Source organism: Podospora pseudopauciseta, chromosome 3 (assembly GCF_035222475.1).
Source record: "Podospora pseudopauciseta strain CBS 411.78 chromosome 3, whole genome shotgun sequence".
NCBI classification, from domain to species: Eukaryota; Fungi; Ascomycota; class Sordariomycetes; order Sordariales; family Podosporaceae; genus Podospora; species Podospora pseudopauciseta.
The window spans coordinates 3415433-3426863 of NC_085893.1; the positions used below are offsets into that span (position 1 = coordinate 3415433).

Here is an 11431-nt window from a genome sequence, read left to right on the forward strand (position 1 = left end):
GGGCCGAGAGTTGGCAGTGCTCGAAATCGAAACCAGCCGAGGCCGAGGAGAACGCTTGTCAAACTCAAGCGTGATGTCAGATTGCGCTGTAGAAAGGATACAGCTTTTGCCTTGCAGCCAATCAGGTAATGCTGGGGAGTTCGTCCAGTTTCGCGGGGTCGAGGGTCTATTTCCACAGTACTTTAACCCATCGCAGTTTTGTCTGGTATGTACAACGCTGGACCGATGGTATGCCGCGTAACAGGAGAGTGAGCGTGGACTTCATGTCTCCACATGCGCGCGGGCATTGCATATTTGGAAGCCAGTCGAGAGGCGGCTTGCAGTGGCGATGGTGAGGAGATGTCTGAGAAGCTCGACTGAAAGGACCGAAACGGCATTTCTGGGACGTGGAAAAGCGTATTCGCGAGCCCATCACGTCGGCGAGCCTGGTGTCAGCCCAGTATTGTCCCATTCAGTCATCGCTCGTTCCCCTGCTGTTGTGGCCGTGATACAGTCCTTTCATGAGCTCAATCGTTTCCACGAGGTTCTGTGAAGCTGAACCTATCGGCAGGATGTACGGAGTCGCATTGGCAGGGTGAAAGCATTGTCGTCCTCGAGAAGTCGAGGATGGGAAGATGGTTGGAACTGACGCCAAAGGCCGCTGGGATTGTCATGTTGATTCAGACATCTGCAGAATGTCGAAATCGGAGGCGACGTCGATGGAGAGGTTTCAAGAGAATTTCCAGGAATGCATTGCGCTCAAAATCTTTAAATTGGCAGGTTTGATGTTCAGAGGCTGCAGCCGTGTGTTGATGTATGGCAAAAAAGGGTGTTGATTAGAAGCGCGCGGTCGAAGGTGGTGTCCATAGTTGGTCAGAGTCAAAAAAACCCACCAGTGAAGAGGGGAGTCCCCTTACCTCTGTCTGCCAAGTATTGCGGCTCTGCTTGATCATGGCGGACCATTTGCGAACCACGTTGCAAACCACAAGGCACCCAACAACCTCACCTCTCGCCGCTTTTAGGGGCAGTTGAGGGTTAGGGTTATCTGCTGCGTAAGTGTAAGCATCTCACTTTCTCACAACCATAAACACAACTTGCCATGGATGGCAAGGGTCTTGCTGCGCGGGCGCGCGCACGTTTAGATCCGCTCGACCAGTCTTTCAAATAACAGGCATTCCCTCGATCTCCTATATCACGGTAGCCATATCCTTCCATTCTGTTCAAGTTGAGCACTTACAGGTTCTTTGGAAGTCGTTCAAGATTCCCGAGCTGTTTTAGCAACCTTCTTCCATTCTTATCCAAGTAGATTGTGCTCTCCCTCCTAACTTTTCCAGCTCACTTCGTCGGTTGACCCGGATCTTTCCAGCCCCAACCATCAATCGCTCTACGCCCCACGATGCAGCATCTTCTACCTGACAACAACCCTCCACCCGTGGAAGGGCAAATGTAGGTTGCAATTTTTGCCATTGTCCTTTTTTCCCCATCATACCCCAGTGGGCTGCTTTTCTCTCGGGTCCATAAATACTACCATGTCTTTGTTTGTGTTCCTTCCTTGTCATTTCAGATACCAATCACTTGATATCCGTCCGATCTTTCCGCGACCACTCACACATTTCAAGACCTCCACGCACGGACCAAGCCCCTCCCCCACAAGCTATGACCTTCATCTCGGATTGCCTCAACACCTTCCTCCAGCAAAGCGACCTCGCCGATCCAATTGCGTACGGCAGATTGGTTGGTTCCAATGCAGACCTAAAGACCCGCACCCGAATCCACCTCCAAAAGGCAAATGAAGCTATACAGACTTTTAATGCTTCATTTGCCGCCGGCAATTGATCTTTCTTTCCCTTTGGGGTTGGCGTCTCTCTCGACCAATAACAGGTTCCATCTGCACATCACTATGCCAATAAGCCGGGCCCGTTAAGGCTTAATAACGCATCAACCAACCGATGGATGCCATATTGATTGCTGGTGGCTGCGGGGACCCGCCCACCCCATTCCCCAACATCATGACAGTCCTCTTTCCTCCCGATATTTTTCATCGCGGGTTATCACCGAGATGCAATTCTCATCCAGTGACACCTTCCCAACTCTCTTCGATGTTCTTCACCACTTTTCCGGACCCGCTGAACCCAGTATTGGCCCGCTCGAAACCACCGCCTTCCCAGATGTCGCATTTCCGGAGACGCAAACAACCTATCCTCGCGTGCCAATCGTGGATGGCAGCCGGCCTTGTGGTGTTCCCAGCAATGTGGTTCGGCTCCGTCATCCCGGTTCTTGGTCAGCGTGCCGCGGGTGTAACGGTGGGCAAGCCTACCCGCACCGTGTGGCTCATACGGTGTACCTATTTAAGCCCAGTGCACGAATGTGGTTCGTGGGGACTGTTAGTCAAGCCAACTTCAAGCACTGGCGAGTGGAACTGAAAGGGAAAGGGAGCCAAAAGATGTGCGGTTACAATTGTTCTGGGTATTTACTGGATTTCTTTGGGTGGTGTGTAAAATAAGATGGAATTCTCAGCACAGGTTGCATGTTCTATATCGTTGAGTGGGTACCTACCGTATGGACCTATCTACTTTACTTTTGACGCCAAATATTATTTATACCGCTACCCCTTCCTTTATGTTCCACGAAACTAAGGGTTTTATGTGGTATATTTTCAGTTTAGTCTTCTGGAAATAAACCCTTTATGCTTCTTAAGCGGAGAACATCCTGGTGACGAAAATGAACAAGATGGGCAGTTTACTGTGGGGCAAGACTTAAATGTGGATAATCTTCCAACTCTTCTCGTACGCACCTATAGCGGTGGTCCTCCCTCTCATCTTCATGGTACGAGCTACGTACGGTCCATCGATCTCCTGCTCCGATGCTCATCATTTTCCGTGCAATATAATGGGGGCAGTCGGAGCAGTTGTTAGTATGGTTGCGCTTGTTAATCTGACTTTGAGGTCAGGAAAGCCGATTCACTAAACCATCTCTGCCGTGAAATACAGCCCTGGAGGTTTTCTCGAACCCGTCGATCAACTTACCCAGCCCCAGTCGAATCTACAGCGGGTGACTACTGTATCACTGGATTCAACCCATCATGTCAACACAACAGGACAATGGGACGCCGCTAGGAACTGCGCAGCAAATGTAATACACCTGAAAGACAATTGCAGAAACTTGATAACTCGTTTAATAACCGACGATCGAGGCAGCGATAGCACCGCTTGAGGGTTGCCATCATCACGATGGACTACAGCTCATAAGGCAGAACATACAAGGACACATCTCTAGGTATTTTCACGGTGAATCTAGGTTACAAAACTATTAGCTAAGTACATCCCCCCCTAGTCCTCTAACCCACCCCTCCCAAGTCCCTCTACTTAACGTCTGCCTCAAGCCTTACTCTCTCCTCGCTCAGACATCGATCCCTCATCTGCTTCAGCGTAAAAGCAACCGGATCAGCAAGCTCTGTATTATACGCCTGTACCCTCCCCTCAAACGACTCGTGAGCCTGCTTGTCGAAGACGCAGAGCAAACACCCACAACAGCTCTCAATTTTCCTCTCAACACGCTGTCGCTTTTGCTTGAGGTGATACTTTGTCGGCGCTTCTACGTTCGTCAAACCCGCCGTCCAATTCCTGATTCGCTTCAAGACTTCCTCTTCGTGCCGTCGTCTCCTCCTCTCCTCCCCCCGAGCCACTACCTTGTAGTGGTCAGGGGGATGGGATAAATTCGACGGTTGCCACCGAGGGTTTCGTCTCGGCCATCCGTTGCTCTTCATGGTGTCAACCAGCGGAGTTATGTCGAATCCGTGCTTCGCCAGCCAGCTTAGATTGTCGAAGCGGAGTTCTCCAGGAATGTGTTGTTCTGGTGTTAAGCTTGGTTCTGTCGTTGGGCCTGTACACGGTCCAGGTGCTGATCTATTGCCGCTTGTTTGGAGGAGCGTGCGGATTTCTTGGCTAAACCACGTCTCTGGCGGGAAATCGACAATGGCGCCGTGGTGGAGGAGGAGCTGGGCTACATCAACGTGGCCGTGTCTGCATGCTGCGCGTAGTGCGGTGCAATGTCGTGTTCCGTGGGCGTTGACGTTGGCGTTGTTGTTGAGGAGTGCTTTAACTATGCTGACGTGACCGCGGGAAGAGGCTATCTGCAGCGCGGTCGCCTGATAACGATTTCCGAGAGATTCCATGTCTGCTCCTGCGTCGAGCAACTGACGCACAACTTCTTCATGTCCCTGCTCAGATGCTTGATGGAGTGCGGCCCGGATGTATTGGTTTTTTGTTGGTTGGTGGGTTAAATCCATTTCCGCCTCCAGCCTTTTGAGAAGAATCTCCACGATATGGCTGTGGCCGTAGTAGGACGCAAGTTCTAGAGGAGAACCATACAAGCTTGCGATTTCAGAGGAGGAACCCCATTTTTGTTCAAACGTGATGTCAGCCCCTGCATCTAGCAGCAACTGGACAATCGCACCGTGGCCTCTCGCTGATGCTACCGCCAAAGGAGTGCCATATCTCCCCGTGGAGCGTTGAGGGAGGCGCGCCGTGCAACCAGTACGCGAAGTTGACCCTCTTCGCCCCGTGATGCTGCCTTGTATGCGCTCCAGCTGTTGGTTGCAGTCACAGGCTCTTCGTTCGGGCTTTCCATGGGGAATTGCAAGTCCCTTTTCCAGTTTGTGACCTTGTCAATTGCATCCTGTTTACTCTCCAGCGGGTTCTCTGGGGACAAATCTGTTTGCCAGAAACCCATGCTGGTTGAGTGCCAAGAGGCCAGCTCGAACCTCGGGGCTCGCACAAGTCGTGATCCACTGCTCGTAAGACATGTCCATCAACCGTGATCGGTCCATCTCCCCTTCCTTGTCCATCCAGGTCCGAGCGGGGATTTCTGCCATCGGATCGCCAGCAACAACAAGATGACTCCGCGGATACAGGCCCCCGGGGAGGGCCCGTAGTTTGGCTGAAAGTCCTGCTTCCCCATCTTCGAAGCGCCTCAATTCCGCGTCCTGAAAATACGCCTTGTATGCCCCCTCCGTGGTTATTACATCAGGCAAGCGCGTGCAAGACGAAAATAGCAGGTCGGGGTGTTTCCTCCTGTGGTTTCAAACTGACATCGATCATGACCCGATCGACGAGACTTTCAAAGATGACTTTCTCGTCAACCAGCAACTCATCATCGAGCGGGTTTCTGGCGGTATTCTTGGCCCTGTCATAATTCAGGCCGAGGCCACTGTGACAGATTTCCAGAATAAAACTGTAAGGCATCCCTGGAACTCCCGTGTCAATACCGACAATGGATTCGATCAGCTTCAGACACACACTGTAAACGTGCTCGTAGCTCCGTCTGCCCCATAGAGGATTTGCCGGCCGCGTGTTCTTTGCCAGGTCGACGATCGGGTCCGCGTAAAAGACCACCATCAACGGGGGAAACAAGTGAAGATGCTGCAGTTTGAAGCAGTTTCGCCCAAACGTCTCGTTCGACTCCCTCTCAATCTTCACGCGAAGGGCATCGAAAGATTTGAAGTTGCAGTTGTAACCCTTCAGCATCGTGGATTCAAACATTTTCCAGGCCAGCGTGTGCTGCAAAGCTCGTGAGTTTTCCGATGTGGGGAACTGCGTCTTGGAGATGTGAAAGGGGTAGTAAGGGATTGCCTTGGCAAAGTCCTTGTTTCTGAAGTCGATTTGCAGAGTGCGTCCCACGGGGTTGCGCGTTTCGTTCCAGAGCATCTCCAAGAGACCTGGTATATCTGCTTCGGCGTTCAGGTATGTGCTGGCGAAGGCTGTATGCGATGGCATTTCCTCAGCTTCTGTGGCATGTTGGTATCCTAGCGTCCGGGCTAGGGCTCGACCTCAGGTGGCCATCATCATGTGCCTGCTTTTGTGATACCGGTCCCGTCTTGACACCCCTTGTTACGAGACCCGTTGTAACTATTTGGTGAAAAGAATAGGCGTCCCAAATCTCATCCAGGTTCGCGATGCGCTTCGGGTGCAATTCATGGGCTACGAATGCGCGGTCCAGCCTATCCAAAACAACCGCGTCCACCTCGTGTAGAAAGAGACCCTGGCTTGTTTCATTGGCGATTGCAGCGAAAGAGTTATCGATGATCTCTGAGGCACGTTCGTATAGTCCGCGATGAGAGAATACGTAACCATATTTGTTCTTCAGCTCGAACTTGCCCGATGCTGATTTGATCTGCAAGTTTCGTGGTCAATAGCTTTGCTTCTGTCCGTCCCAGGTATATTTCGGGGGGAGTCCGGGATATTGTCGGTTATGTGGGAAGCCCTGGACTTTGTAGCGAGTGTTCAAGTCGGGGTTTATACTCTGCATTGTGCTTGTGGTAGGTTTCCGCCGTTCTGGGATCATGTCCTGGAGTCATTTGTGTCGTAGTAATGTCACTTCGACCTAGGATTAGAAGAAACATGAACAAGTACCTAACTTCTAGCAGGAAATCACCCCTTTTTATAGTGACCGTAGACATCAACCCCCATGGAGGCTAGGGTTGTTCCCTGGGCCTTACACATCATCACCACATCAGCGCTCACACGTTTGCAATTAAAGCCCTCGCAATCCAATCCCTAGCATTGAAACCCTTTCAACGAGAAACGCCGCAGTTGGCCGCAATTAGAACCCTCGCGAATGAGGCGTGGCCCGGTATTTAAAGCTTCCATGCCCGGGTGGGGGTGCGCTCGATGAATTGCATGGGCGCGTAGGCAGCAACAATTAACACCTAAGGTAGACTAGCTTATCAACCCGGTCGCTGCGCTATATCTCTCTATTGTAATCCTTGGTACCCAGCACAAGTTGGGTAGATTTTGAACTTGAAGCTTAATTTTCAAGAAATATATGGTTGTATTGGGACGAATGTTGACCAGGGTATTAATGGATGGGACAATGGCTCGTATTGCAAGTCAGCAAAGGTATAGTTAGACGTCAACTTACACTTTCCTTGCTGTCTTCAATAAGGAATAGGCCTATCCACAATCTCGGAAAGTCATTTAGTGGCCATCAAGATCCCTACACCCTCGGAGGAACATAAATATGGCGAATGAATGTAGACTCTATTCAAAGGTGAAAAGAACCGCCACCAAAAGAATGTCCTTCTAGGGACTAACCTGCTCGCAGCTTGACCCCTCCATTACAAAGATTATATCCTCCTATCGTACAACAAAATCTCGTCCAAAACGCTGGGGGAATGAACTGGTGGTGATGGTATTAGGTGCAGTGTATTAAGTGATATTAGTGCTGGTTGTGCGGTGAGTGAAGAATGTGTTGTGAAAAAAGGGGTATCAATGCTGAAGCCGCATCGCTAAAGTGACAAAATGCTCCTCCTCCTCCTCCTTCTGTCACAAACTAGCAGCCATACTTCATCCAGAAACCCGCTCCCTGGACAGCCACCTCCTCAAAGCTGACCTGCTTCCCCTCCGACTCCTCCGCAACCTCCAGTCTGAAGCACATCTGCTCTCTGCAAGCCCAGCTGCTGATGCTAGCCTTGCTCCCCTGGTAGAACTGAGTCGTGCCGACCAAAGCATTCGCATCTGGGCCGTCAAGAGCGTAAACATTGACCTGTGCTGATCCGTAGACAGCAGCTTGGGAAGAAGACAGATCGAGGACCAGCTCGCAGGGTCCGGTGCCGGCGGAGACGACTGAGGAGGGAATGGAAAAGCCGATCTCAATACCGGAGGCGTCGGCGGAGGAGATGAAGACTTGGTAGGGAGGGGGAGCGGTGGGGGAGTTGCGGAGGTTGGGGTAGATGGTCCCGCATTGTTGACGTTCCTTGAGGAGGGGGTTCATTTGGTTGGATGGGGAGGTCAAGGCGGGCGCTGCGGTGGCGGTAAGGGCCAGAGCGGAGACAGTGGCGAGGAGGGTAGAGGTGCGCATTTTGGCTTTTGTTGTTTTGTTGGTTCTTGTCTTGTTGGTGCTGGGGAATGGGCTATGAAAGCTGCTTATAAAACGAGTGTGGGAATAGGGGAAGGGGTATTAGTGTGTATTAAGTGAAGGATGCTGAGAAGAAGTTGAAGAGAGACGTTTGATGCAGTGTATATAACATGAACGATCCGTATACCAGTCTCTTGGAATCACGCTTGCGGAAGCGCGGCACAAGTGATGACGACGATATTGTCAAAGAGTCATGGCTGGGAGTAGGGACGAGACGAACAATGACATACCTCCCCGGCCTCCGACGCAGCCAGCTTCTAGATCAGACAGAGTTAAACCGAATTTTGATCAGCTGGGGTGAAAGAGAAGATTTGAAGAAGCAAGTCCAAAACTTCAATGCAGCTAGCATCTAGTAGCGTTTGCATTGATGCAAGCCATCTGAGAACGCTTTTCCGACTGGAAGGCCGAGTTTCTGCAGAGACCAGCCCCCAACCTGGGAAGAAACAGCAGATAATCTGAAACTGCTCAAGACTACAGTAGTTCAAGACGTTGAACTTCCAAAAAGCGGGTAAAGGTGCCGTTCTTGACTTGGAGGGTTAGTGCTTTCCAAGCGTGGAGCTTCTGGCTAGCTTCTGTAAAAACAGAAACCGTTGTCGATTTAGCTTCGATCTTCTCCTGGTTCCACGAACATGGATGAGCTAGCTAAACTCTGTTCCAGGATCAGGGTGCAACGGTGAAGAGACAACACCTTTTCTTCAGTGTTGTTCCGGGGATTGTTCGACAAGCCCATGCGTGAGTCTCTGGGAATGCTAACGTTTTCTAGTGACTCCGTACAATGCATCTTGCCACCCATACCGGAACGTGCCCTCAACCCCGATGCCATCCTCTGGGCTGCTATCGTTTTTGTCGTTGTCAAGAAGCGGAGAGGGTCGTGAACTGGTGATCACGGCCGAGTCTGGTATCCAATTCGTGACTTCAGGCTCTTCGGAGGGTGCCCAACTCATCATGCAACTTTGAACAACATCGGCAGTAACTCCGGCATCTCGAGGGGCGAGGCTCTTTATCTGCGTTTTGGCCATGGCTAGAGGAATTATCCACGCTCTTGGGAATGAGATGCTGCTGTTGGCGCGCTTGCCGTTTGTTCATCGGCCATCAAGGACCCGAAAGAAGTAGAGGCCAGAGTGGAGTATTGACTGTAGTGACAGAACTTGCCGTAGTCAAAACCCGAAAACTGGTAAAATGGGCTTCATCTCTGGCTGAACAAGACTTCCAAAGGCTTGTGACGTATGCATTGAAACTAGACGTGGCAGACAGGTTTGTGGGGAAGGTCCGACAACTCCGAGGCCGCATTGGTAATTTGTACAGGGAGTAGACGCGGGGGATAGAAACAAGCTCAGCGTGGCAAAGGGGGAGGGAAAGGTGAGAGAGAGACGCTCTATGCGGGGGTAGATGCCGATATCAGATGCCGAATCTTGGATGGTGATATCGCTTCCCCAACTTTGGCAGTTGGGGTGTCTTAGAGAGCCTCTTATATGCGGGTGCCATCTTGGACCAGGTTGACGGCTCAAGTGCGTGCGGAGGGTCTTGGTGTCACGTTGATGATTTACCCGCTTGATCGCCGGCTCTGGACACCCCAATTGGGCAATCTCGCTTGTATGTTCCGCCGTGTCTGCGGCTTGGACGTTGTTTTAACCTGCCGATTTCGATCCGAGTGCCTAGCGTAGTGTAACCGTGACATTTTGGGGGTAGAAGCGAGACAAGAAAGTCATATCGAAGGTCGTGGGCTGGGCGGCATGATTGACGACAGGTCGACGACGATGAAGAATGATGGGTATATATATCTTGAAGTGTTGCGCCCTGGTTTGATGTTTGTGACAGCAGCCATCACTCAAACACCCACCAGAGTCCTCCTCTTCCCACTTGCCCATCATGATGTTCAAGTCCCTTTTTGGTTTCGCCGCCATGGCGCAGACCGCCTTTGGTGCTTCTCTGCAACAGGTCCAAAACTTTGGCAACAATCCCACCAGAATCCAGATGTACATCTACGTCCCGGATCGCGTGGCCACCAACCCTGCCATCATTGTGGCGGTAAGTACTTGGAACACGCCTCCTCTTTCGCTGCTTGTTTGCTAACGATGGGTGTTGTTCCACAGCTTCATCCTTGCGGAGGTACTGGCCAGCAGTGGTTCAGCGGCACCAGACTGCCTTCGTTCGCCGACCAAAACGGCTTCATCCTCATCTACCCTAGCACCCCGAACCAGAGCAACTGCTGGGATGTCCACAACCCTGCCAGTCTTACCCACAATGGAGGCGGCGATGCGGGTGGCATCATCTCCATGGTCAACTACACTCTTGACCGGTACAACGGCAACCGGGAGAAGGTCTATGTCATGGGCTTCTCCAGCGGTGGCATGATGACCAACGTGATGGCTGGTTCCTACCCCGAGGTGTTCGAGGCTGGTGCTGCCTACTCTGGCACCGCCCACGCCTGCTTCGCTGGTATGTGCAACTGTTTTGTCTCTGCTTTTTGCCTGTTGTGGCTCGGATGTTGTCTGCTGTCCTCAAAGGCTGTGCTGACAAGTCGACTCTTTTCTCTACAGGTGCCGGTGGAGCTACCCCCTTCAGCCCCAACCAGACCTGTGCCCAGGGTCTCCAAAAGACTCCCGAGCAGTGGGGCGCCTTTGTCCGCAACTCGTACCCAGGATACAACGGCCGTCGTCCCCGTATGATGATTACCCACGGAAACGCCGATACTCTTGTTCGCCCGCAATGCGCCACTGAGGCGTTGAAGCAGTGGTCAAACGTCCTTGGCGTATCGCTCACCCGCCAGGTCCAAGGTGTTCCCTCATCGCAATTCACTCAGCACATCTATGGCGACGGTACTAAGCTCCAGGGCTTCTTTGGCAATGGTGTTGGACATGCTCCCTCTGTCGACGAGCAGACCCTGTTGAGATTCTTCGGCTTGATCGCCTAGTGTGTTGACATAATCTCCGACTCGAGGCAGGAGTGCGGGGCGGGTAAGATCTGGTGGTGGCAACGGAGCCTCCAGCGGCACAGTGCGTTGAGGCGGCCGCCCGGTTTCTTACCCGCTAGGGAGTGGGGGTCACGGATAGCCAGGGGGGTTTGGGTGAATGGCTGCCGGTGATGTTCCGAGTGTTCATAAACGAGTGGGTTGCTCAGTATATATAAAAAGGCTTTCTTCTTGAATCTTGAGTTTCGGGTGAGTGCGTTCGTTTGGAGTCGTGCGGATGATGTGGTACAGCTTCATGTCGACTCCTCATGAATGGATTATGAAGCGGTAAAGTGCCTAGATGTCAATTCTTTTTATTGGGGGCTACCGAAACACGGGTCTAGCCGCCCCAAATAAGCCCAATGTAACAACAAGTGAGGGGGGCATCTGTAGGTACCGGTTGAGGAAGTTGTAGTTCAAGTTCGACTTCCCTTTAGTGAATGAATGGATGGTGATGTTACCTTCAGAAACAAGGTTCCGAAGGCGTCAAACGATGCCGCAGTGATGCATACGGGGTTATTGAGTGTAGATAGGCTTGCGCCAGGGTACTGTCAGAGATGAGTTGAAGCAGGACGTTTGCAAAGTGAG

The 11431-nt window shown here is 51.8% G+C and overlaps 3 protein-coding genes across 3 annotated transcripts; 1 reads left to right on the forward strand and 2 right to left on the reverse strand.

Annotated features, from left to right (window-relative positions):
• Positions 1-3340: 3340 nt before the first annotated feature.
• On the reverse strand, positions 3341-4852 carry QC763_309650 (uncharacterized protein; the record flags this gene model as incomplete). The annotated part of the gene is made up of 2 exons (XM_062911418.1): positions 3341-4567; positions 4742-4852. 2 exons carry the CDS (start codon positions 4850-4852, stop codon positions 3341-3343), a joined length of 1338 nt encoding a protein of 445 aa, XP_062767446.1.
• A 2456-nt stretch (positions 4853-7308) lies between these two features.
• On the reverse strand, positions 7309-7836 carry QC763_309655 (uncharacterized protein; the record flags this gene model as incomplete). Its single annotated transcript, XM_062911419.1, has 1 exon — positions 7309-7836. One exon carries the CDS (start codon positions 7834-7836, stop codon positions 7309-7311), a length of 528 nt encoding a protein of 175 aa, XP_062767447.1.
• A 1657-nt stretch (positions 7837-9493) lies between these two features.
• On the forward strand, positions 9494-11168 carry FAE1A (Feruloyl esterase B). The gene is made up of 4 exons (XM_062911420.1): positions 9494-9921; positions 9987-10332; positions 10434-11053; positions 11138-11168. The coding sequence occupies exons 1-3, from the start codon at positions 9763-9765 to the stop codon at positions 10805-10807; spliced, it is 879 nt and encodes a 292-aa protein (XP_062767448.1). The 5' UTR covers positions 9494-9762; the 3' UTR covers positions 10808-11053; positions 11138-11168.
• The last annotated feature ends 263 nt before the right edge of the window (positions 11169-11431 follow it).